This window comes from Leiobunum rupestre, chromosome 5 (assembly GCF_980474605.1).
Source record: "Leiobunum rupestre chromosome 5, qqLeiRupe1.1.hap1, whole genome shotgun sequence".
Taxonomy (NCBI): domain Eukaryota; kingdom Metazoa; phylum Arthropoda; class Arachnida; order Opiliones; family Sclerosomatidae; genus Leiobunum; species Leiobunum rupestre.
This window is the reverse complement of record NC_143388.1, coordinates 62545524-62573443: the sequence shown is the minus strand read 5'-3', so window position 1 is coordinate 62573443 and position 27920 is coordinate 62545524. Positions and strand designations below refer to the sequence as shown.

The 27920-nt window shown below is 36.4% G+C and overlaps 2 protein-coding genes across 2 annotated transcripts; one reads left to right on the top strand and one right to left on the bottom strand.

The window, feature by feature from the left end:
- Positions 1-321: 321 nt before the first annotated feature.
- On the top strand, positions 322-1891 carry LOC149945554 (uncharacterized). Its single transcript, XM_090175153.1, has one exon. It carries the CDS (start codon positions 691-693, stop codon positions 1756-1758), a length of 1068 nt encoding a protein of 355 aa, XP_090031279.1. The 5' UTR covers positions 322-690; the 3' UTR covers positions 1759-1891.
- A 3774-nt stretch (positions 1892-5665) lies between these two features.
- LOC149945553 (medium-chain specific acyl-CoA dehydrogenase, mitochondrial-like) lies at positions 5666-26943 on the bottom strand. The gene is made up of 14 exons (XM_090174361.1): positions 26875-26943; positions 26317-26410; positions 21126-21223; positions 19012-19081; positions 18175-18275; positions 12522-12602; positions 11035-11165; positions 10075-10183; positions 9521-9592; positions 7510-7578; positions 7185-7280; positions 6882-7058; positions 6284-6355; positions 5666-5946 (listed from the first exon to the last, which is right to left on the bottom strand). The coding sequence occupies exons 1-14, from the start codon at positions 26899-26901 to the stop codon at positions 5869-5871; spliced, it is 1275 nt and encodes a 424-aa protein (XP_090030487.1). The 5' UTR covers positions 26902-26943; the 3' UTR covers positions 5666-5868.
- Between the last annotated feature and the right edge of the window lie 977 nt (positions 26944-27920).

Genomic DNA, 27920 nt, shown 5'->3' with positions numbered 1-27920 from the left:
TCTTTTAAACCTAATAAAATTCGTTAATGTAAACAAATAGTCCTCTAACGAAGCCCCAGGAGGAAAAGTGTTTAGTATTAACTATCCAGTTTAAATGTTGACTCGATTTCCCCACACTTATCTTTACAGGCTCTACTTTCAATGAAATTTAGATAAAACAAGCAAAAATGTATAGATTAGCAAATCTTTTATTTCTTAATTGAATAAGAAGACGAAGTTCCAAAAGGTCCAATAAATTGCTTAACGGTATTCTTCAAATTGACGTAGAGGGTGAGGCAGATAAAATTGTTTAAGATAAAGTGTTTGGCACTTTAGGGAGGAACAGGCGAAAGGAAATCGCATCCACATATGTCTAAACATATAGTTTTCGCGGGTCCCACTTTATTTCAAAATTGAACGAATAGAGAGATAAGAGTTTCCTCCTATGATGCTCCCATCTATACCAGCGTCAATCTAGCTGATGGTAAAAGTTGTCTTCTTGAGGGAGAGCAAGTTTTCAATAGCAAACATATTATTGCCTGTGGAATTGAAAAGGTAAACAAACAAGCACTAACTGTAAGCGCCCTGTGTGTGAAGTCTAGTGGTTTGCAAGTTGATCCATTCAAAATAACTTGCTGTTTAAATGGTGATGATGGTTTTACAATTGAGTGTTCTTGTGAAAGAGAAGAAAGCAGTAAATGCAAACATTGTATGGCTGTTATGATTTACATTAACCACAAAGGGGTCTCTACCCTTGAAGATATAAGCCAGACAAATCCTGAGCAAACATGGAGAGCAGTAAAGTCAACACTAAAAAAGACGTGCAAAGCTACCTCAAAAACCTTGCTAGAAACTGGTACATCTAAAAATGTTTTACCGATGTCCCCAAAATGTGTGGAACAAACGAACCCTCAATCTAACGCAACAGAAATTTTTAGATCAAGTCCGTTAAAGGCAAATGTTGAGAATTATATTGAACATGTTGTGATTTGCCACTCTAAAGATGAAAATAATGTGTTTGACAATTTGAGTGATATTGAACTATTACTACAAATTAACGATCAAAAGTGCCGAGACTATTATGAACGACAAGTATGTGTTAGTTTTCTTAAAGCTGTAGAAATATGTAGAGGAACTAGTTATCAGGGTTATGACATAAGTAATAAAACCTGGAGTTGTGAAAGGCGCAAAAGAATTACTGGATCAACATCTTACGCATTGTTCACCTACACGGAGAAGAAAAATAATTGGTCAACAAAAATTGAGAGACACTTAAAAGGGTTTGATTTCAAAGGGAATTCGGCTACCAAATTTGGCCAAAGATATGAACCAATGGCAATTAAACGATATGAAGAAGTTAACAATTTAAAAGTGGAATGTATTGGTATGGTTATTAATCCAAGTGCACCATGGCTATCTTATAGCCCAGATGGTGTTATTTTAAAAAATGGAAAACCAAGTATTCTACTCGAAGTCAAATGCCCTACTAAAGGAGCTGATGAGTCAATGGATGATCTACTGAAAATGAACAAAATTAACTTTCTGAAACAGAATGGGAAAAACCTAGAGTTACGCAACCACCATAAATATTACGGTCAGGTACAACTTGGCATGGCACTCCTCAATTTGTCAGTTTGTCATTTCGTTATTTTTAGCCAAAAGGATAATAATTTCGTTTGTGTTGTTGTAGAAAAAGATTTAGATTTCATTGAAAAGTTCATTCAAAAACTTGAAATGGTTTATTTCAACCATTTATTACCAAAAATTGCTGATGAATGAAGTATAATTTTTAATACATCAAATTGATTGAACTTATTTAAATAGATGCTTCAATAAATCATTCTCCAAGGAAATTGCCAAGAAGTATAATTTCCAAGATCCGGGACCTGCAAATGGCTGTTTATATAGTTGTCAGTCAAATATAGTAGAAAATAAGATTACACCAAGATACTTAAAGGATTAGACTCATAATTTCTGTGCCTTCTATTTCAATGAATTGATTAGGTTGTTGGGATTTTTCATTAGGACAGAAAATAATAAATTCATTTCCCTCATTTAATATAAGATTACCAATAAAGTTTTCCGTTGAATTGATTAACGCATTATCATCTACATATTCTTTTGATAGACTTGTATTCAAATGCTGATTTATATCGCTGTTACAGGTTATAAGGAGCTAATTTGTACCACTGAAAATAGTGGTAATAACAAGGCACAACGTAGTTACTATCTCAAAATACCTTTTTCTCCCGAGACACTAGTTGGAGCCACTCTTTTATTAACTCCCTCGCAGCTTAGCGCCATCTTTGTGGGTCTTATAAGGTGTTAAAAAAGGTAAGTATACTTCCTTGGGGAACACCTCTAGTAACACTTTTGAGTCATCGGAAATTTCGCCACCAATAACCACAGCTTGTTGCGTATCAGTGAGGTACGACTTGAACCAGTCCAATGAGTTATTAGAGAAGTTTTTATATTTTAAAATAGCCAGAAAAGCTCCATGATCTACAGTATCAATGGCTTGTGTTAAGTCAACAAACAGAACTTGTACACAGTGCCCATTGCTTAGTCGCTTTACTATTGTTTCCAGTAGATAAAATACGCTTGTCATTGATGAGTGTTCTTTGTGAAAACAGGACTGTAGTCTGTATAAATGATTATTTATCTCATAATAATCACACACTTGCTCATGTTAGGTTTTCTTTCGGCTATTGTTTCCCATATTTATTCTATCACCTGACTGGCACAACTTAGACTTTCTTCCAAGTCGCATGCAATTCCGGAAGGCGCTTTCCTCGTTAATGGACCTGTACAAGTAATGCTTCCCTGTCACGACGTGATGGGTTTTTTAACCCTTTGTTGAGCAAAAACCCAATACAAGAACTCTTCCATTCAGTGGGGAAGGTTGCAGTAGAAAAGGACAAGTTTATAATCTTAGTCAAGAAAGGTGTTATTACTATTTTGGGGGGGGGGGGGGATGTTATCAAGCACAGTAGCTTTATTAGCCGCGATACCGTTAACATAGTGGAATACTGGTTCTTCACTAACTGAATGAAAGCTAAACGTTTCTGTCGGTTCTTTTGGGTGCACAGAAGAAGCAATTTATTTAGGGGTCGTTAGAATATTACCATTTGATTAAATTCAAGGTTGGCTAGTTTAATCCACATTGGTTTAAATATGTAATATATATATATTATATTTTAGCTACTGATTTTCGATAAGAATCCTTATTTTTCCTTATGGTTTTTCCTATATTTTCCTTTGATTGCCTTGAAAATTTTTCTATAAAATTTTCGAGGCATTTTCCTGGTCACCCTGCATTTATACAAAATCAAAAAAGAAACTAAACTGAAACTTCGTTCTGGTGATATTTGGAAAAAATCAAAACCAAAACTTAAACTTCGTTCTGGTCAAGTGAGACTTGTAATAATACTCATATATTCATTTTTAGTTCATTGGATATATGTATGCACAGTTAAACAAAAGCCAAAAATAGTTTAAAAGTAAAATAAAGCCATGTTTAGAAAAACCTGATAAAATGTAATATTTTTTTATAGAAATAATGCTTAGACCAAACGATATTTTACAAAAACGTTTCTGTGTACAAGATGATGCACTGAAAAATGTATTCTTGATATTGGAGGTGTGTCGCCTAGTGAGTAAAATTTTAAGTGTCACCCCACGTTTTGACTCGTATATCAAAATTTATAGCAGATAAAATGAAATAGATTTCAAATTCTGTTTCAGTGTTCAGATTTACCTTGGGATACCCTTTTTATGTTTTCTAACCTTTAGCGAACGCAATATTAAAATAAATGTCAATAACAAATTTCAGAAAAACATAATTTTAAAATTTTTCAGGTAAACTTCGGAAATCTTCATTGTAGAGGTAGATGAACCCACAAAAAAAGTTTGGTTAGAATCTGTTACTATCTGATGATTTCAGAATTAATTACACATAGGCCTCCACCATCTTTCCTGATAAATGTGTAATTGGGAATATCAAAAGTCCCAATCTGATAGCCCTGTTTCCGATAGTCCAAGAATATCAAAGGTTAGTTTGTTCAGTAAGTTAATGACAGCAGTAATATGACATGGTAAGCCTTTGTGAAATATGGTAGGTAATAGTGATGATTGATCCTCTTTAGTTAGTCATTCTGTCATCTCTGAATGTGCACTTCGAAGTTTCCCCCTGCCATTTTGTCGGTTAAGTCGTGAGATATATCTAGTGATCCAATAGGTAGGTCGAGGTCAATTTAGTAAGTCCAGAACCAGTTGGTCATACTGCCTGTTACATTCGAATTGAAATGTTTTATATTTGGCCTGACTAGCTTCATTTAAAATTCCGGCATTTAAGCCTACTACCAAGTCTGTGCCTGTCTGATAAAACTAGGTTCTTTATTCGGGTCCTGCAGGTATTCTGAGATTTTTTCCTGTTACTTTTCCAGAAAAATATATAAAACTATATTTATGTCAGTGCTTGCTAGTCATATAGTTCAGTCAATTGTAAAATCAGTATTTCTTCATTATAAGTAATTTTTTTAAGCCAAGCAATATTGTTCTAAATCAGAACCACAATATATTTTTTATTAAAGTAATTTATTTTTAACTGCTTAGTTAATAAACAATAGATAAAAATATCCTGTTAATCGCTATGCTTATATAAATGTGAGACTCAATCTGAAAAATATTGACGTAAGTGACACTTTTTAGCAGGGAGAAATTGAGTTTCTTCAAACAATAATTTCACCATGTAATTTTTTTACCTAATATAACTGACTGTCAAAACTAAGAATACCACAAAAGGTCTATAAAGTTGTTAATTTTCATATAAAAAGGTTTTTGTTACTTCCATTGCCAGCGTGTTGCAAATGTGTCTGGGAAAATAGGCAGAAATTAACCATGCATAAAATCTAATAGTAATTATAAAAGGCTAATGCCCAAGGCACCACCTTAGGTCCAAGTCAGCTAGCTAATTCATCTAAGACGTAGCTGGTTACCATTGCTAAGCCATAGAAAAAAAATTACATAAACTCACTCGGAAAGACTAACCACGTACCAAATGGATTAAGGATACCCCAAAACAGTTCTCACACTGAATAACTTGGATAATTTTCCATACTCTTCATGAAACTATTTCTGCGAAAACCATGTATTAGTATTACAGGGTTAAAGAATTAGAGCAAAGGAGGTAAATGAAACAAGGTTTATTGTCAAATCTCTTCTGTAAACCATGCCTATTTCTAAAAGAATCATCAGGGCCACAATAGTCTTCCTTAGCCATTCTAAGTGTTTACACATGGTGTTGAAGATAAACAACGAAGATAGTTCTTTAATACAGCGGGAAAGAAAAACAAAAGAGGTGTTTTTTTTATTTAATCCCTCCGTGGTATTTTTATATTTTTTTAATGTTTATTCCGCTGGGGTTTTACTACAAATACCCTCTACACTGCGTTTTAGTGTGTCACATTTTAATCATTTGCAATAATGTAATAAGTTAGTACTTGTTGATCTCTGTGAAACGCTGCTGCTATAAAACTTCAACACAGTTTTCTGATTCAAGGTAGTAGCTAAGATAAATGTTATGAAATAATTTTTAGTAGAAATTAAAATTGATAAAAATCAAAATTATTATTTTATTGCACCAATATTGAAAGATTCATTGTTTAATTAATTATAAGACAAACGTTTATTAAAATATTAAATGACAACTAAAATACAATCCTGCTAATTAGAAATGATTAAAATTTAAATCATTATTTTAATGGACCAGAGCTAATTAAACCAAAAATATAGCATTTAATATAATATTGCAAAGCACCCTGCCAGCCATAGTTCGCAACAAAAACAACGTATTATTTATGCATTACATGGCCACGTAATTGAATTGCCTTAAACAGAAGATTTAGCTTTTTCTAGAAGTTCCTTAGCTATAATTGTACGTTGAATTTGAGCTGAGCCTTCAAATATCTATTGAAAAAAATAAACTATTTAATTTATCTTCACTTTTGAAAGAACTGTTTGGACTTGTTTATAGCCACAGTAAAACAAGACCTTAAAACCAAGTCATGTTTGAATGCCAGTTTCAAATAAAATTGAGGGAACCATGAAACCTGGTTTCAAGTGATGGTCTGACTGTGGCTTTCAAGTAGATTAAAATTTTCGGTAAATTCTGCAAAGCAAACATTCAATATGATATAAGACTAAGTGTCTCTGCAACCTGTAGGATTGCTCTCAGCAATCTCTTTAACAAGTTGGAATGTAGAGGTCTGGACTTAAATTCCAATAAACAAAAATAATACTTAACCTGAAATATTTTTGCATCACGCATCAGTTTTTCTACAGGGTATTCGTTATTATATCCAGCACCACCAAATATCTAGGAGGATAAGGGAAAGCCGCAAGTTAATTTTATGCTACAAATACCTAATTTAAACCTCTTTAAAATTTTCAAAGTTCATTAGTAATAGAAAGTGGTATTTTGGTATTGAAAAATAAGAGTTTAATAATAATATTCATGGGTTAATTTCTTTGCTTTTGAACCCTACCATTTCTCGAAAAAATTATATTTATTTCAACTCAGTCTAAAGCTAAGACAAGCCAAGAGGAAGAGGATGAGTGTTCAGCTAGTTGCTGGCCAACCAACCAATAAGAAAGTAGCACCCCTTGTGGCGGTAACCTATAAGTTAATAACTATATCACAAAGTTCAAAATTAGAATTGTAATCAACATTTCTCAATTTTCTAGTATTTGCAATTGGATTCACAAACCCTCATTGGGGTGGAGCTCTAGCTGCCTTGCAGTTACTCCGAGTAAAAATTTTGTACATATATTTGTTGGGAGTGTGGTCTTTATGTCTAGATTTACATTTTTATCCAAATTGAAATACCATACTAATTACTTACTTGAACAGCATCTGTAGCACATTTGTTAGCAATATCTCCACCTAAGCACTTGGCTATGGCAGCTGAATATGTGTTCCTAATTCCCTTATCTACTTCCCAGGCTGATTTCATCCAAGCTAGACGAGAAGCTTCAATTCCTATAGCCATATCCACCAACATAAATTGAATTGCTTGATGCTATGTGTATAAACAATTGTAAAAGTTACATTCAAAGGGAAACAGATCCAAGGACCCGTAGAAAAGCTTTAGGGGAAATTCGAGCATTCAAATACAAAAAGCATGCAAAAAAACTTGTTTATATACCTCTATAATATGTTTGCCAAATGTTTTTCGTACCAATGCATACTTCATAGCTTCGTCATGTGCTCGCTGAGCAAGCCCAACGGCAGCAGCAACATTCTGTTTTAAATAAGTTTTTTACACATAGTGCTGAGTTACATTTTCCAATAAATCATTTTTAAATTAGTTTCAAAGTGCTTCTTTTTTAATGATGCAAATTTAATTTGTATCTCCATAAAAAGGTTAACATTTTGCTAATTTATTGTCAAAATAGCATTTTCTTTATAAATGTTTTGATATTATTTTCTTGATAATAGTACCAGTTAATTATTGTAAAAAGTAAAAGTACCGGTGGTCTTGATATGTCAAAGGCACTCATTGCAATTTTAAATCCATTTCCTTCTCCCTGGAGAACATTCTTCAACAAAAAATTTAAACAAAACTATTAGTAGAGTACAATATAATTATAATTGTTTCACATAAATGTGTCAGTTTTCCATTTTCCGTGTGTTAGTTCTTTACTGAGAGTTATTTCTGGAATCACCACATATTATTGGCGAACTTCACACGTCCATAAGCTATGTATGTCTTTTTTGGCTTGTTGTATGTTAAGATGCTCCAAAAATAATTAACGAAAGCGACGTAGCAAAGCAAGAGCTGCAAATGGGATTATCACTGATTCCATAAGTTCCTTTTAAGTTGACAATATTCCATTAACAGACCACTTGCCAACCTAATACTAGTTTTAGAGACCAAGAATAACTTAGAGTAAACTCTGTGACTTGTCTCTGACCATCCATCTAAACCCGAGGTTGAATTGGCAATCAGCTATACTGTTAGAAAGAGAGTTCTATACCAAGCCACCAGGATAGTCTAGTTTTTTGAAAAGCCCATTTTTTAACAACAGTTAATTAATGCTTAAAAATATTTCAAGGAAAGGACCCATAGCAGAAAAGTTATTTAGGCTTTTCCTTGGACTCAGAACCGTCCCTTAAGTAGGGTGAGCGGGGCAGTGGCCCAGGGCGCCAAAGTTTTAGGGGCGCAAAATCAAAGATTTTCATTCAAATTGAATATTGAAAAATTAAAAATTTCTATCTAAGGTTTTGGGGGCGACATTTTGTTTTTGTTTTTTTTTGCCCAGGGCGCCATTTGGGCTAGGTACGGCTCTGCTTGGACTTCTATAGCCCTTAGGGATTTTAGTACATGGAAAAAAATTCACATGTTATTCTAAACATTTACATCTACAATTGAGTTTTGGGTTCAAAGACGTCACTTTAAAAACATGTTGACAACTGATTAAAATCAAATTTATTTTTAATGTTTACTAGAAAACCTTATGGTAAATACATTTTGTAAGTATTGCAAGTTTCGCTTCATGACTATTATTGAAATTTGGCTTTTAAAATTTCTAAATAAAAAACTATGAAACTAGAGGCTAGTGCTATCAATAAAGCCATCTGGCAATGTTACTGTTGTTCAGTCAGGAAAATAATTAATTTAAAAAGACATAATTAATCTTTTCTTTTAACTAGACCTATATTTTCTAGCCAATTTAAAAAATTTTAATTCTACAACATGGGGTAAAGGGAAACTTAAAGTATGAACTGGACTAACTTGAGTTGTTTGTTGGACCCTAAAACTAATTGTAGAAAGAGTTTAAAGTAACTAATGTCACAAAGGGGTATAGAATGACACCAAGTAAACAGTGACGTGTTGCTTAAGGGAAACTAACTTCGTAGCTATGGGATGCAGCTAAGAAATCTTTGGGTCACTTCTAGTTCTTTCCTTGAACTAAATATGTAAATATTATTCTGACCATTAATTACATGTCACTTTGCCAATAAATGTGCTTTTTAAATACTAGATATAGATGACAGGCCAAAACCCAATGAAGTCGAACCTTGCAAGTGATGACCAATAACTAACCTGTATATCGGAATTAATTCAAGTTCTTCGAGAAGTGATAAGCAAAATTTTCTACTAGAATAAATGATAAGGCTTTCTTTAAAACCACTGTTCGGATATTATATTATTATTATTATTATTGAGGGATGGGTGGCATGGCCAAGACCAGCTTAGCACCTTGATCAGAGGTCCTTTGTGCTACCCCAGACATTTAGACATATTTGACTGTATATTCAAACACCAACGACATAATTACTTTTAAAATCATCTTTGAACCAAACAATTTCCACCCTGGTAACTAAGGGAGTATTATGGGACTATTCAGCTCGCCATGAAGACTATACACTAAATGTAATACTTAGTATCTTATTTCCTTTATCCCAGTTCTACAAAACTTAAATAGTATCAAGTTCAGTAGATGCCACCACAATAAAAACTGAAGTGATAGATTTTACCTCTTCAGGTACAACAACGTCTTCAAAGTGGATTCCACAAGTATTAGATGCTCTTTGTCCCATGTTATTTTCCTGAATTAGAGATGAATAGTTTTAGTAATTTTTTTAGGTTAAAACAATTTTTTTGTAAAATATCAGAGTAATACTAGGATGACAATATTTCATTATATTTTAGAGTTTAATTGAAAATTCTTAACCATCAAGACATATATATAAGATATATATGATTTAAGGATATATTCAGGGTGCTGTCTGACGGTCTGAGCCATTAAACTCCATGTTTCATTACAGTTTTGATAATATGCCAAGGGACTATAGTTAAATAATAAAAATAGTTTCGTAAAAAATTAACACGTAAAAGTGATGTAGTAAGAAAATTTCCAGACTCAAGGTCAGAAGATTTTACCCTAAATGTTTACTTGACAGCTTTGCAACAGAGGGATAACTGTCAGGATGCAGAGGGTTCTATCATGTTAAATCAGATGCGAAAAAGGCATGCAATGTTTGACACTACAGAGCTTCATTATTACATAGAAAGGATGATAAATGTGTACTTTTTTGCCTTTAGTTACTCCAGGGCTATCAGCATCAACAATAAAGGCAGTGAATGCCTTTGAAGTAGGGCATTTTGGATCAGGATCAGTTCTTGTCAGAACAAAGTACCTTGAATATTTTTATGAAAAAGTATTAGAAATGTTAATTTTTACCTGTATAATAAAATTATATATAATAAGGCAAATATATATGTCTTGTTACACATAAATTCACACATTTGTATGATTAAAAAAGGAAATGAGACATGTTAACTTTTATTTAGGCCATCTAATCTATTTTCTTTTATGTTTATATTCCTACTAAACATAGTCCATTTCTAGCCATCAAATCCATTTTCTGGTATGATTATATTCCTACTAAACATTGTCCATTTCTTGCCAAGGCGTTGGCTTCATACCAAAGGTAACAAGTCAATGAATTGGAAAATGTGTTTAAATCTTACATTGCAGGTGCACTACAGTCTTAGACATTCCAAATGTATATATGTATAATTTCCAGATATTGTAGTAGTGTAAGTATGAAAATAATTATACCTATTACCCTTACCAAAAAATAAGTTGGATTTCAGTTTGTATTTAGTTTGTATACACATTATTAGTTGATATTGAGTTGGTATTAAGTAGGCTCAAGTTGTCAGCATATTTCAAGTTACTATTAAAGGGGTAATAAGTTGTTATTCAGTTGGTAGGAAAATACTGCTTTTGCTAAGTTTATAATTAGTTGGTTTTTAGTAGTCAGGAAATTACATAATATTTTTAAGTTGGTTTTAAGATGTTTCCCTAGTAGGATTTAAGTTGCTTTTAAGTAGTTAAATGTAAATGTTGATTCTGGTTTAGTTGGATTATAAGTTGATTAATAAAGAGGATTTAAGTTATTTTTAAGTAGGCATTTGTCCCAAATACAAACTGAAAACCAAGTTGATATACCATAACTATTATTTCATAATTATTGTAACATACCAATTAGCAACTCCTCCATTCGTGATCCACATTTTTTCTCCATTAATAATCCATTTATCCCCTTCCTTTACAGCTTTTGTTTTAATGCCTGCTACATCTGATCCAGCCCCCGGTTCACTTACGCAATATGCCTAAAATAATTATTATTCTCAGTTGAAATAATAATATACTTTATTATTAATCAGGAACTCTTACACCATAATCCTTAAGTCAAAATTTTTAATATACTATAGTAAAAAAAGTTTGGCTAGAGAAGAACTATGGTCCGAAAGCTCCCAATTAATAATAAAGTATAGAATTATTATTTCAATGCTGTGTTGTATTCGTTTTTTAATTAGTAAACAATTGGCAATGGAGTTTCCAAATTATGTGTTTGGTTGTTTGTCATTTTTTATCACAAAGAGATAACATACTGAATATTAATCAAATTTAATAAAACTGTATTTAATGTTAAATTATACAGGGTGTTTCAAAAGGTTATGCAAAAATTTTAAGGAGTTGTAGGGGGTGAGTTGAGAAGTATGCTTGCTTTTTTTTTATTTTCCTACTATGAGTTAAAAGAGCGCCAGAGAGCTTCAAAGTGTGGCCTACTAGCCCCTAGAAGTAGGCTGCAACAAGCACAAAACCGAGCAGCAGGGAAATGCGAACATTAAGGTTTGGGTTCGTGTGATAGTTAAAAAAGGACTTTAACAAATAGAGGTAACCAGAGTAAAAAAGAAAACTTAAACAGTATTTAAAGTCCCTTCTGACAGAAGGAAAGTATCCATCAATTAGACTGGAGAAGAAGCATTAAATATTTAAAAATTAAAGGGCAACGCAAGTGAGCTGGCAAAATAAAAGAAAACGTGACATGATTTGTTAACCCCCAAGCCGGCACTCGGACTGGCAGAGGCCAAGCAGAGTCTACCGTAAATTTAGCACTTTACACATATAATATGAACACAATAAAAAAATCTTTTTAAAGAAAATTGATTTTATTTTATCAGAAGTAAATAAACCGAAGTTATCAGACTGCTATACTCCCCATGTTTTCCTTATGAAGGTACATTTTGACCTCGAATTTGAAATTTTGCCCGCTCCTAAGCCAAAAAAAACCTTTTTGTTTTTATGAAACCATTTTTTATACATACGTAATAAACTCTTTTTCCATCGTCGGAACGATTACATTAACTTAATTATTATTAAGAAGGAACGCCTTAGTTTAGTAATTGAACATAAAGTTTATTCCACAACTCACTCTTTACCTTGAGCAATCCTTTCACACCAAAACCTTCCTTCCTATTCGTGGTCGGGTCAACGGTATTCTCTTCAAGGGACACCTCCTTTTATATCATAGAAATAGCTACAATTCCCAAGTGAAATTTAAGTGCGATAACTTCGGTTCATTTACTTCTGATTTTATTAACAAAAAGTGCCAACTGTGCTATTTAATTGATTTATTATTTTTAAGTTAATAGGTGTATAGATGTTAAAAGCAAGTGACTTACACAAATAAGTGGTTCCTTAACCATGGAAGACACGTACTTCTTGATTTGAGCTTCATTTTTAGAAATTATCACTGCATGTTGCTATGGGAAAGAATAAGCTTTATTATATATTCCCACTAAGTAATTTAAGAAAAAACTTCATTAAAACTGTTGAGTGAAGTTTTTATGACGGTACGAAATTGTGGACGAAGTATTTGAACAAAGTTAAATTTAATAAAATAAACTTAGTTAAATATATATTTACAACAAATGTTACAAGTGCCATGAGAGACAATAGTTAACAGTTAAATTTTAAACATAATACCAGGCAGATGGGCACAGCTGAAGTGTGTGACTGGAGTTAAGAGTGAGGTAAGTAGCTATATCTGCATGGCTTTATATACCAGAACATACTGATGGTGGCGCCACCAAGCGATCGTTACGCGTACTGTTTTTTTAAACAAATATGTTCAAAAGTAAATTAGATTAACATAAGTAGATAGTTAGATTTTAGTAATGCCAAAGTAATGGAAAACTATGTTTACCAACACTCCCCCTCTTTGGTATACCCAATACGATTTCAGGAATGTAGTTGTAATAAGTTTACACAGTTGTCAAAGTTCGCGCGATTTAATGTCTTCGTAAAGATGTCTGCAATGTTCTTCTTTGATTCGACGTACTTCAGCTCGAACAGACCGTTGTCCAAGACATCACGGATAAAATGGTATCGCACGTCGATGTGCTTCGATCTCTGCTTCTCGACATGGTTCTTTGAGTAGAATATTGCAGATTGACTATCGCTGAGGATGGTTGGTCGATCAAGAACAATGCCAAACTGTTCCAGCTCCTTGAGTATGGGTAATAGCCACAGGAGTTCTTTCGTCGCCTCTGATAATGCGACATATTCTGCCTCCATTGTTGATAATGAGACGGATTGTTGTTTCAATGACCGCCATGCGACTGGGGAAAAACCAAAACAGACGACATATCCACTGATTGATTTTCTGGAGTCTCGATCGGAAGCCCAGTCGCTGTCGCTATAAATAGTCATATTAGGTTTGCCGATTTTATTATATGTCAGACCTTTTGTTGATGTGGTTAAGAGATAGCGTGTCAATTGGACTAAACGACACCAGTGTACGTATCCAGGATTGCTGTTGTATTGTGATAACGCTATCACTGAATAAAGGACATCTGGTCTCGTCCGTTGAGCTATGAAGAGTAGGCTCCCAATCAACGACCGATAAGGGAATGATTTCATCCTGTCTATTTCCTCTTCATCAGTTGGGGAGTCATTCCTGGTCAGGACAGTACCCGCAGGAATTGGTAGGTAGACAGGTGTTTCGGTCGTTATCCCGTAGTTTTTCCCGACTTGAAGTATGTAGTTTGATTGATGCATCCTGAATGAGCCGTCCGCCTGGAAATCAAAGTCGATTCCCAGTAACTTTCGTATCGGGCCGAGTTGTTTGATTTCGAATTTTGACGAGATTCTCCGGAACACATCATTTAGGGAGTCTTTGTTCTTAGTCAGCACCACCAAGTCGTCAACGTAGACCAATACTATTGCTTGCATTGGTATGTAATATACGCAGTTAGTTCCTATTAGTGATCTGAAGCCCAACTCATGAAAACATTTGTCCAGTTCAACAAACCATTGGCGCCCACTCTGTGGTAATCCATAAAGGGCTTTCTTTAGGCGTAGGCAATGCGTTGACGTCTCTGCTATCTCGAAACCAGGTATTTGTCGCATGTATACCTCCTGATCCAAGCTCCCATAGAGATAGGCATTCTTCACATCTAAGTGGCAGTGTTCCCAACCTAGACAAGTGACAAACAGGACCAGAAAGAGTCGTATCAGGCTGAAGCTTACGACCGGGGCAAAGGCATCTTCGTAGTCAACTCCTTCGACCTGGTTGTACCCCTGGGCTACCAGCCGTGCCTTATATTGGGTAATGCGCCCCTGACTATCTTCTTTCAGGGTGTAAACCCAACGACATCCAACGATCTTCTTTGAAGTCGGTTTATGGACAATTTCAGCGACGTCTCGCACGTTGAGAGTGTCAACTTCGGCCTCCATGGCCTGCTGCCATTGTTCTGCTTGGGGTGATGAGATAGCTTCGTCATACGACCTTGGGATCTGTACATCAGCGTAATAAATCTCAAACCTCTCACCGGACGTGTCTTGCAAATGGCTCGGGTGAGTTGGTTGTTTTGATCCTGCTCGTCTATGAGGTAAGAGGCCAATGACGCTGTGATTGTTTTTCTGGAAAAATCAAACAATGATTTATCATATGCCAACCCATTTCCGCGGAAATATTCCTCCAGTGATTTCCACGATCGGAACTGCTTTCCGTCAGGAGTGTAGTAGTACACATCCCCTACTCCTTTAGAGGCTCCAGACTGACGTATACGGACTTCACGTCTCCAGCCCTGAGGTAACGTTGTAGCTGACGGTTGAGCCCGAACCTCTTGAATCGTAACTTCGGGCTTGTCCTCCATGTCAGTGGGCTCAGGACATATATTGGTCTCCGATGTTTCATTTTCCGCATCTGACTCTCTTACCTCATTCTTAGCAATGTGGTCTTCATTATCAGGTGCCCATCGGAATTCAACGAACTCATCATCAGATAAGTCATGTTCAATGTGGTTAATCCCGGCTTTGCTCTCGTCAACTCGGACGTGTTGACTTTCAACCACCGTGTTATTGTCAGGATACCAAACTCTATATCCTTTCGTTCGGGTGGCATACCCTACAAGTACTCCCATCTTAGCTCTTCGTTGGAATTTATTGCGCCGTTGCTGTTGAGGGATATGGACATATGCTATGCTTCCAATACGTCGAAAGTGAATCGAGCTCGGCTTCCGCCCCATCCAAATTTCCAACGGTACTTGGTCTCCGAGTTTATCATGTTTAGAATAATTTCTAACATATGCGGCAGTCTGAACCATCTCCATCCATAGATTGGTTGGTACTCCGGAATCTTCAAGGAAAGTTCGTACCATGTTGAGAAGTGTCCTATTAATACGCTCAGCAACCCCGTTCATGGCAGGTGAATAGGCATTCGTTCGCTCGTGTCTCAGACCCTCTTTGTCACAAAAGTCATCGAACTCCCTTGAACAAAATTCCAACCCATTGTCGGTACGAACTGCCTTGATACTTTTCCCGGTTTGTTTCTCAACAAATCTCTTATACTTCTGAAAACAAGGTAACGCTTCATTTTTAAGAACCATTGGATACACTGTCAAATATCGGCTCCTGTCATCAATGAACGTGATGAAGTATCTCGCTCCCCCTAGCGAGGGTATCTGTACAGGTCCCCAGACATCTGAGTGTATCAGCTCCAGCAGCTGTTCGCTCTGGATCTGGGCAATAGGCTTATGACTTGTCTTCGTACTCTTGGACAAACTGCAGGCTTTGCAGTTCTCCAATGATCCTTTTAATGGACCAAGACCCCGTAACATCTCGTGTGAAGCCATAAACTTAACATCGTTCTCGTTCAAGTGACCTAAACGGTAATGCCACAGATTAAGCTGACTTACAGTTGCCGTTGCCGCTGCATAAGACTTAGTACTCTTCTTGTCTTCCCCATCTGGACCATTAATCATGACCTGTGCGTCCACTGCATACAGGTTGTTTTTCGACAACGGGGCTTGAAACGCAAATGATCCATTAGGGAAATACGTACGACAGTTCTTTTTCTCTCTACAACTCCTGTATCCGGCTTGATCAAGCAATCGTTCGGAAATGAGGTTTTTCCCCATTCCGGAAGAATACATAACGTCTTTAAGTCGAAACATGTTACCTATGTCGTCTTTTATCTGTATCCAGACATCCCCTCGTCCTTCAATTCGTGAGGTTCCTTCGCCAATTATAGCATCAGATGTGAAAGAAGTAAAAGTGTAAAACCACTCACGCTGATTGCAGAAATGCTTGGTCGCTCCAGAATCAAGAATCCATTCTTTTGAAGCCGAGTTTGTGCAAAAGGCCATAGTCAAAAATGCGCCTCTTTGTGTTTTCTCTTTCTGTTGCTTCGGATTCTTCCGTTGTCGGCAATCGCCGGAACGATGTCCTTGTTTTCCACATTTGTGACATTCACCCATGAACGTCCTGGACTTGTCTTTAGTGGATTTACTTGCCGAAAATGCATTCTTAGTAGATTCCTTTTGCAATCGCCTCCCATATTCTGCGACCAAGGTTTGTTTTATGCGCTCTGGTTTGAACTCTGAATCGTCAAGTTGATAGATATGTGCCACTAAAGAATCATAAGTGCTAGGTAAAGTACCAATCATTTTGAAAGATACCTGAACATCGTCTATGGGATGACCTGCTTCTTCTAACTGTATCTTCAGTGTGTATAGTCGGCCTAAAAATTCCGGTATACCTTCACCATCGTGATACGTAAGCGCATAGAATTCGGTCATCAACGCTCCAACACGGGCCCTTGATACTGGCTCAAAATGATTCTTCAACACACTCCACAGGGTATAGGAATGCTTCGGCGTACCGGCAAATAGACCCCTCAACTCCTGGCTAATGGTCAACGCTATGATAGAATGAGCCTTGGAATCCCGACTTCTGAATTTGGCTACATCAGCATCCTTAGCAGTAGAAGGATCGGGTGGCGTATCGGTTCCGATTACTATGTCCCAGTAATCTTTCTCAGCCAACAGGTATTCCATCTCATATTTCCAATTGCGATAATTAGTGGAAGTTAGTTTAACTATCTGACTCACCGCTACTCCGCCTTCAGCCATGACGTCGTTTGTCTCTTCTCTTGTGGGTTTTCTCCAACAATAGAGTCACCAATACCGCCAACCACGCTCTGCTACCATGTTGAGTGAAGTTTTTATGACGGTACGAAATTGTGGACGAAGTATTTGAACAAAGTTAAATTTAATAAAATAAACTTAGTTAAATATATATTTACAACAAATGTTACAAGTGCCATGAGAGACAATAGTTAACAGTTAAATTTTAAACATAATACCAGGCAGATGGGCACAGCTGAAGTGTGTGACTGGAGTTAAGAGTGAGGTAAGTAGCTATATCTGCATGGCTTTATATACCAGAACATACTGATGGTGGCGCCACCAAGCGATCGTTACGCGTACTGTTTTTTTAAACAAATATGTTCAAAAGTAAATTAGATTAACATAAGTAGAAAGTTAGATTTTAGTAATGCCAAAGTAATGGAAAACTATGTTTACCAACAAAAACACATACCAATAGTTATAAAAATTACTGCGTGTATACTCTTTAGTTTGACGTTTAAACTGGCCATATCAATGATTGACTACTATTTACATCTTTAAGCAATTTATTATAATATTTAACCTCTACCTTTTACTTTCAAATACAATTGGCCAAGACTTATAATAATACAATGTTTTATGTCTTAAGGTGGGGTGGAGGACTGGAAAAGATCGTCAAGCCTGTTGCAATGCAGGGTCTAAAATAGCTTACTTATTTCTGCTCTTGTAAAAGTTTACAGTAAAAAATAAGTATAGACTATTCGCTGGCTCTGGGACAACTACTTTACAGTTATTTAAATCAGTGTTGTCTCTGCAATGGTGAGTAGTGTTAACAAAAGCAGAGGCTAATTGTGCTACACACTTTCAGAATCCCATATGTATAAGAAATTAAATAACAAAAATTGACTGTAAATGTACTTACTGCTAAGCAGTTTGTAAATAAAACAGATTTGATTCCAGCACAACCATATGCAATCTCTTCACCAATGACACAGGAGTCAAAGATATTTAAACCTTGCCCACCTAAGCAACCAAAAATAAAATAACATCTGTTGAAAGAAAGACCCATCTGACTAATATACCTGGCGGATTGTACCAGTTGCTTGATGACTTAGGCTTAAGGTGGTGCCTTGGGTATTAGCCTAGCTGATTATTATTATTATTATTATTATTTTTATATGTGAAAAGCACATTCTCTTACAAATTCATAATAATTATTTTAGTTGACTTATAAATAGGGAATCCTAATAGGCATCAGGAATTTATTAGTAAAACCCTTAGTGCGAGTTGCGTAGCTAAAATCTCTAGGGCCCCTCCTTGAAATTCTTGCTAAGGTTTTAACTAGTGTCTAACCTGTGGGTCGATAGGAATTTATGATCAGAAGAAGCCCCCCACGCATTCAGTGGCGTAGCTGAGATCTGGGAGGCCCCACCGCAAAAATCTCTATGAGGCCCCCCTTTTTAATTTTTTTATGGTTAGCGGGCCCCCCCGCACCGCGGGCCCACAGCTACGCCACTGCACGCTATGAGGGGTCTGTAGGGGTAATATTTACACCAATGTTAACTGTATTTAGAATATGAAGCCCGCCAATCCACATATTATGCAAATTCATTAAAAACAATATCACAGTGTATATAAACTCTAACCCAGGTAGCTTGAAAGCTTAATTGCTTCCAGTAACTTTCTTTACCCACATGTTATTATAAAGTATAGTACTTAAATAACTTTAAGGTATAAAATAAAATATTTGTAAACTAACCATATTTTTTTGGAATTATAATATTTACCAAACCAACTTCCCATGCTTTCTTAAAAATATCAAATGGATACTGAAAACAAAAATAAAAATATTAATAAATTTAACAAAAATTTTACATAATAAATGATGTAAATACATGATAGACTACCATTAGCATTTTGCCATAAATCCCTTCAGATTTTTTCTATCAGGAGCTTGAGAGGTTTATCAATTTTCCAAACAAAAAACATAACTTCCTACACACAGAGCTTAGGTCAATTTGGTACAAACCATAATAATACCAGATGTATATAATATATCTCTTAAGACAAAGTTTGAGCTATTATGTGGTGTGCGCTTCTGAGATTTGGTGGGAAATTTGCTGCCATCGAAAATAGCCTCAAGCCTGCAAAGGTATCTGTTTCATTTTAATGACCTAGATGCATAATTTTCTGATAAGAATTTTCTGTATGGGGTCAGTCCATGTCAAATCGAGAGGTTGGGAGGCACTACATCACCGATTTGTACATCAAATTTTGGTGCGTAAGTAGCCTTGAAATAATGACCATTTCCAAAATTTTGGCCCTCTATCGATAAAATTGTCCATTTTATGAACAATTGAAATTTTCCCACACCAAAGGCTCCGCCAACCCAAAAATCAAAATTTTTGGCCATATCTTCCAGCGAAATACCTTTAAACTATCGCAAATTTGTTTTCTAAGTGTATTTTGGTCAAGGAATCGTATTATTGCTTCAGAAATTACCTGCAGATATTGGTTTGGAAGATATTAACGTTTTCGGGGGGTCTAAGAAACCCCCAAGAAACGGAAATGACGTCACCTTAATTTTTTTATATTTTTTAGCTATTGACCAAAGAAGCACACATTTAATATTTCAACAATGAGAAATGTTTGGTTATAAATATATAAGAAAAATTCTAGTTCGAATTGAATTTTTGATTCTGTTGATAATAGAGATAATTTGTGAATGACCTTGAAAAAGGTGTTGAAGGTCATCAAAATTTACATTATCGCTGAGGCTTTTAAATGGTTAATGTGCCCTGAAAGTTTCATTTACTTGACATTATTAGCTTTAGAATTATTGACCCTTAAGTGCGTCTTCTTGGACCATGTCTGTTTAACATAAACTGAACAATGTTCAATGTAAAGAGTTTATTTCGAAATTATATTAACTCTAAATGAATAATGTCTATGACCAAACACTTCAGGTATAATAAGTCTGAAACTAAAAGTGCCATATAATTCAAACTTTCAGGGCACATTAACCATTTAAATGGCCTAGCAATAAAGTAAATTTTGATGACTTTGAACACCTTTTTCAAGGTCATTCGCAAATTATCTCTATTATCAACAGAATCAAAAATTCAATTCGAACTAGAATTTTTCTTATACATTTTTAACCAAACATTTCTCATTGTTGAAACATTAAATGTGTGCTTCTTTGGTCAATAGCTAAAAAATATAAAAAAATGAAAAAAATCGAAGGTGACGTCATTTTCGTTTTTTGGGGGTTTCTTAGACCCCCGAAAACGTTAATATCTTCCAAACCAATATCTGCAGATAATTTTTGAAGCAAGAATACGATTCCTTGTCCAAAATACACCTAGAAAACAAATTTGCGATAGTTTAAAGGTATTTCGCTGGAAGATATGGCCAAAAATTTTGATTTTTGGGTCGGTGGAGCCTTTGGTGTGGGAAAATTTCAATTGTTCATAAAATGGCCAATTTTATTGATAGAGGGCCAAAATTTTGGAAATGGTCTTTATTTCAAGGCTACTTATGCACCAAAATTTTATGTACAAATCGGTGAGGTAGTGCCTCCCAACCTCTCGATTTGACATGGAGGTTAAATATTTTCCAAAAACTGTGTAATATTACAATAACAATTAAATATAAGCTTTAGGTCATATGTGTCTTATGAAAGCTAACTACTAAAGTAGGTTTCTTACCAGATGAGAAAGGGGATAAGAGGGCACAAATTACCATGATTCGTACAGGATGTATGTGAATTGAAGCGTTGAACATAATAAATATTAGTTCTATTAATATTCCTGAAATTTTCCATGGAATTTCTGGCTGCATAACTCAACTGTGATAATTAATAAAAAATATTACCTCTCCAGTTCTGTCATGATAAGCTGCTTTAGGAATAATTTCTTCTCGTGCGAATTTCCTGGCCAAATCTTGATATTTCTTTTGATCATTAGTAAGTTCTATGAAATAAAATATACATTAACGAAGGTGCTACAGTTTCCAATAATATTGCCTCATGGACAAATGGATATGGCACTCAACACAATATTGCCATTTATCAACATCCAGTGAAGAAAAACCTCAAATAAATTAACATTCCTTTTTTTACCAATGATGCTACACATTTGACTCTGGACTTTTCTGATAATTTGTTACACCGCATACATAAGTTAAAATAATTTCGGTTTTAGAAAATCGAATTTAATTAAACCATTTATATTGTTTTTTATGTAAATATGCTTCAAATAAAATACTGATAAAGTAGTGAAAAATTGAAATTCACTCAATAGCAAAAATACACGTTTATGAAAGGTACTAGCACAAGTTGGATGCTAAATAATTCATAAGTAAGGAAAATGATTAATTTGAAATTTTAACATAATCAGCTAATAATAAGCTAGGCTAATACCCAAGGCATCACCTTTATAGGCCCAAGTTTTCAAGCAACTTATAATGCCTTTTTAAACAGGTGGCCGGGTTACAATGTGTATGAGGGTGGTGGCAAGCCCTTCATGCCTCGCAAACCAACCTCTCCCTACACTTACTATTACCGTTAACCTCTACAAGTTTTTATGGAGAGGGGAAACCGAAGAACTAGGGCAAAAACCCCTTTAACCTGTGGGGGAAGAACTTGCAAACTCCACGCAGGAGTGGTTCTGAGTTTTCACCCAGTGCCACAAGCCGGAATTGAATGCGAGGCGAAAGTGTTAACCACTCTGCAATTAGTAATTATTTAGTTTATAAAAGGCCATTAGAATAACTGGACTTCGAGTACTACATCTTAAGGGAAAGTGTGAGGTACTAATACCAGTGGCGCCGATCCCATGGGGGCAGCGGGGCCGAAGCCCCACATTGGGAAAGAGCCCCCATTGGTAAAACCGCCGATGTTAAAGGCCATTTACTTTTAAGCATCCGTAGCAAGAAAGTGTTGCCAGCAGCCTCATTCCAAGTTTATTAGTGAGCTTCGGCGCCCATTGGGAAAAAGAGCGATCGGCGCCACTGACTAATACCACATTATCCAATTGCGCCAAATTTTAGTGCGTTAAGTTCTTAATTGTATTCTGAAAAAAATTCCAAGTCTAATAAGCCATTTAAATCTGAAACGCTAAATATTTGTTTTAAATTGAAACTATACGAAACTTTGAGGTGCAATACATTTATTTTGGCAGCATATAAATGTTACACATTATTTTGTGTTTAGCTTGTAAATTTTTATTTTGGATACAATTTTCGTCTTGGTATTCTTCAACACAATTTTGGAATACCAGACCAAAATTAACCAGATACTAAAAATGGGATATATTATGCCCAATATATTGTCGCAGACAGACCAGGCTCGGAAAAAGCGTAGGACGGATTCACTTCGTGAGCTTGGGGTTCCGCAACCTCTGCTGTCCGGAGGATCGGACCGGCGACAACGCACAGCGAGGGGTCGCTGCTGATTATAGACAGACGAAAGCCCTGCTTGCCAACACGAGGCACCAGCGTAGGAGTATGGGGTGAGGGGGAGGGTAGGTAATGCAAGGTCAAACGCTCCCCCCTCCCAAAGTTTCCGTCTTTCAGAAAGTAAAATGGACCTTAGACCATGTGCTTAGACCAAGAAACACGGTCTAAGAATGGACCAAACCAAATTCTGTTGTGAAACAGTGAAATACTTTTATTTTTTAAACGTACACATGCTAGTCTGCACGGACTACTGCACACGTACCGTAGTGGCAAAAGCAATTCCTAGAGGTACTGCCGAAGAGACAGCCTAATTTCTCACAAAAGATGTCATTCTCCACTACGGGGCTCCTCGGGAGCTTATCACGGACAGAGGCACCGAAAACGTCAATAAACTCGTGGAAGAAATAAACAAGTTGTTCACCATCGAACGACGGCGTACCACCCCAGAACAAACGGCCAGACTGAACGGTTTAATAAAACGCTCGCGGACATGCTATCGCAATACGTGTCTGGTAACCATCGCGATTGGGATCATTTTTTGCCGTTTCTAGTATTCGCATACAACACTTCAGTTCACGCCGTCACAAAATATACGCCATTTTTTCTCCTTCACGGATACGAAGCGGATCTGCGCCTCGACACCGCTCTTCAGCTGCCTGCCACCTCCGTCAAGAGCCAATGGGGCTTTGAAAGTATATTATACGCACAACGCGCTCGTGATCTGGCAGCTTCGCGTCACGCGATTGCGCAACAAAAAGACAAGGAGCGTTTTGATCCAACGCGCCGGGAGATATCATACCGAGCAGGGGACTTAGTTTTTCTCAAAACGCCTCGTGGTGTTCCGGGTCTGTCGGAAAAACTATTACACCAATATTCTGGCCCCTATCAAATCATCCGGCAAACCGCGCCTAACAACTATGAAATTCGCAATTCGGAGGGGACCAAAACCGATATCATCTCTGTCAAGCGCCTAAAACCGTATTTCCCGCGCAAAGATTTCGCGGCAGATGATCCCCCAAACGCCACCTTACGGGTTACTTTTCAAACCTCGCCTACAGTTCTAGAATTTTCACAGGATGATTCTCCTGATTCTCTAAAAATTCCAAGAACCGTCTCTTATTGTTCGTCGACCACGCTCTCCATTTCCCCACATTCCGCTACCCCTTTTGCACCTACAGTCCCCCTTCCCCCGCTTGGGTTTCCCGGACCCCTACCGCTTCGTCACTCTACTCGTCAGCGGGCCAGCCCCGATCGACTCTCATACCGCCGCTAACCGCACCGGAAAGCAGCCATTGCCAGTCAACCACTACGGTTTCTTTTCTCCTTGGCCTCGCAAGTACACGCATCTTCACCTTCACTATGAAACCTTCCCAGCTTCGTCGACGCCAACTCTACCAAACTAGGACTAAATCATTACAAACAACGGACCCGCTCCATCCCGTTGTACTTCGACGGGTGGAAAAACAAAACCGTCGGGACGAACGTCGCCAACTACGACGCAATTTATTTCCAACTGCGACGGCTACGACACCCTCTTCGATATGCGGAATCCAAACATTTTGTAGTACACTTTCTCCGCAGGATCTCGCCTGCTTGAAGAGTCCGTCAAGGGATGCTACGGACTTCACGGCTTACGAACTTTCGTCTCCACTGGTGAGTTTTTTCATTCAACATCATCTCAACGCTGAACCTGAACGCGCTGCTTTCGCATATCCGGTTGCGTTTGGCGCCTTTCTGGCCGCAAATCCGCCACGCAAAGCTCTCCACTTCACTACATCCGAAATTGACCTTTCGCCAATGCCGTGTTACTCATCCCGTACTACTATGCCAACCGTTGGGCCCTGATTATCGTCGACCTTTCCGGCTATGTTTTTTATCATCTCGACGCTACTACGCCAACACCTTCCTAAGCCATCCTCGACCGCATCAAACAATATCTCACCGCTGAAGCTGCTACTCGAGGCATTTTGGAATTCGACGACTCCTCCTTCGCCACCAGGTTCTCGTCACCTAGACGTCTGCATCACAGCGTTAACAGTGGAGTCTACCTATGCACTTGCATCGCCCGCTACCTGCAGGACTCCTCCCGTCTCGATGCTCCTATCGATGTTCAAGAGGCTCGACGTCGCATTCTCAAAGAACTGACATCAGGATCCATCCTTTCTTACTAGTTTTTTATTTTTGTTTGTTGTCTCATTATCGCCGAGACGGCTCTTCTTTTTAGGGGGAGCTGTCTCGGACAGACCAGGCTCGGAAAAAGCGTAGGACGGATTCACTTAGTGGGCTCGGGGTTCCGCAACCTCCGCCCCGCTCTGCAGAGGTAGCCTTTGGCGAGATCTTATGACTGAAAAGTCCAGCTCGCTAAAGGTTTAGTAGCCTGGGAGTTAAAGCTGAAAAGCTCACCTCAGGTTGCTAAGTTTTCTTACAGTGATCTTAAAGCTAAAAAGCTCCGCGCCGTGAGACTTCTATTTCTGTAGGGCTGGTCTGCGAACTTTACGCCGTAAGAGTACGCCTGTACGCCCGCTCGTCCTGTCCGCGTTTACGTCGCGTTGTAAATGATTTATGTAAATATATTTTGTAAAATAAGTGTTTCCAAATAAATGGTTTAAGAGTATTTAAATCGACACACAAACTGCACGAGCATTTTAAGCTTGGACAGGTACATGTAACTAGTGCTTCGAACTATTTATCAGATAACAATTGCGTTATCAGATATCACATAATCAATATTTACATTTGACAGATATTATCTGTTGATTCAGGGCAAAATGCAAACCAGATAGTTTAACTCGATATTTGTCTGAATTCAGTGTAAACCGCCAGAGAGGATATTTGTCACCCAGGGTAAAACACCCAAATTTGCGCCACCTTTGGCTGCTCCCATCGCGCAGTTATAGAAGTATACCTTGTTTCCAAATGAAACCTAATCATTATCAGTCATAGTATAATTATTAAACTATTACAATTTAATTGTTATGATGAAACGTAAAGCCTAGGCTATAGTTCCTATAAAACAATAATATTTAGAAAATAACATTAAAATAATTAGGCATGTCATTCGGTGATTGCATATAGTACTTTATATTACAAATTGCGTTTTACAAAAGATTTATCTTCCTGGCCTTCAGTGCTGAAAACTGATCAATAACATCAAAGTCAATTTTTTCAAAAACAATATAGTTTGGTGTTACTCAAAATAAGTGTACTTTTCAAGTTTCAACAATAATGGTTTTATATAATCCAACAAATCAATTTTGGTCCCCCCAGAGACACCGGGGCCAGGGGCGACTGCACCCTTGCTACGCAGCTGCACATTTAATAAAACCCTATCAAACATGCAGGCAAAACGCCCCAAAATTTAAAACCACTGAGCATTAACTTACAAAAGTGAAAAACCTAGCAAAATTTTTCAAAAGTCAGTAATACAAGTGAGAGTTACTTAGCCCATAACAAATATGTATCAAAAAAGTACAATAGACCTATAGACGAAGTGTGCGATTGGGCTTATTTTGACCCATATCCCCTTTCAATCAAAAAAGTAATTTTATAATTAACTTTACTTTGATTTTGCCTCTTTACAGGTAAATAATTATTGGTTCCTACTTACCAAAGTTACATCCACCAGATTGCCTGGAAAATTTGGTTGTAACTGAGAAGGCCCTTTTTGCAAATAGCTTGAAGTATTTATTCTTAGGAGCTATCTGAAAATATTAGGAAACCTCTGATTTGTGAAATATATTTTTCTGCTAACTTTATTTATTTACTTGACTCAATGATTTTTATGTATAGAAACATTAACTTTTTTTTAATGAGCTTACAGTGCCAGCCAAGGGCTCATACACCAAAATATTATCTGAGCAAAGAATCACGAAATGTTTAGTGGAGTTAAAACTTGCTAGCTCTCAATATTGGTTTTGATTGCACTTTTTAAAAATCCAATTAAAAATCATTACTATTTTTTGCTCCAAATTATTGACAAACAAGGGCTGCATTGTCATTAAGCTCCAAATGACCTTAAAGGTTAAAGGAGCTTATACTGAACCTCACTTACACATGAATGCCCCTTTTAATCAAACAAATGTTTTGAGTAATAAAGTTTAATTCCCATGGTACTCAATTCATTTTCTTTACTTTTATACTTATTTGGTGTCAGACAAACACTTACCAGTACACGATTTCCCATCAACAGCATTTTAATATCCAAACTGAACTATTCCTATAAAAAAGTTAAGATACTCAACAACTTCCGTAAAACTAAGCAAAACAAATTACACTGATCATACACCAACTATAAAATATAAGGGTGTAGTGAATAATATTATCATATTAAAATAATAAATGTTATCTATTTAGCATTGTATTCATAATTTACTGTTTATCTATACACATGTAACTATGTTATAAAAGTATATTGTTTTACAATATAAAGACCACAGCGCCATCTGAGAAAAAAAGGAAGCTAAAAATTTTTATAATAGCTTGTCATAGGCAAGCATTATATTTCAACAGTCACCTTTGTGTTCAAATTTGATTTGTGAAGAGGTTAAGATGAAGGAGCTCTATGATGGATAATTACTACTATTTCCTTTAAGGGTAATTGTTTACTATCAGCCAGAATTTAATCATGGAAAAAATATTTTTTAATTATATTTTAATCGGTAATGTACCAAATCCTAATATGATATATCTTTGTATAATTATAAATCCTGGTTTCTTTGTAATCAGTGTTTGCCTTTGTTATATTAATTTAATATTGATTTATTTAACTGTAAGAGTTTTAATAATGCAACTTGAAATGATCATAAGGCACACTTTCTGTAAGGCAAAACTTTGAAGATAGTTCTGAAACAGCAGATTCCCATGGCACAAAACTTTTCATTTGGGGATAAATTCTTAATCAGTGGTATAAAGCCTAGGCGCAAATGAATAGTTTGTACCTCATTCACTTTCTAGATATCTACATAGTAAATGAATTATTAAATAGTTTTGGGGAAGTGAACATTTTAACTTCAGTGTGAACACAAATGGGAGATTGTTTATCTATGTTTTTGAGTGTTCATTTTCTAATGTTAAATTTTTACATCATTTGGCCATAAAACACCAAGACCACCAGTGATACTAGTAGACGTTTCCTGCTAGTTGTTACATCCACCATTTCAAATGACTATTCGCACTTAAGTAGGTAACTAATTATTAAATGACTATTTACAA

Excerpts from the sequence above, each read along its gene's own strand:
- LOC149945554 (XM_090175153.1), top strand. The coding sequence starts at position 691 with ATGGCTGTTATGATTTACATTAACCACAAAGGGGTCTCTACCCTTGAA.
- LOC149945553 (XM_090174361.1), bottom strand. The coding sequence starts at position 26,901 with ATGCTGTTGATGGGAAATCGTGTACTG. Across the intron at positions 9,593-10,074 it reads GAGTAACTAAAGGCAAAAAA|GAAAATAACATGGGACAAAG; the intron begins GTACACATTTAT and ends TCTCTAATTCAG. Across the intron at positions 5,947-6,283 it reads GTGATGCAAAAATATTTCAG|ATATTTGAAGGCTCAGCTCA; the intron begins GTTAAGTATTAT and ends TTTTTTCAATAG.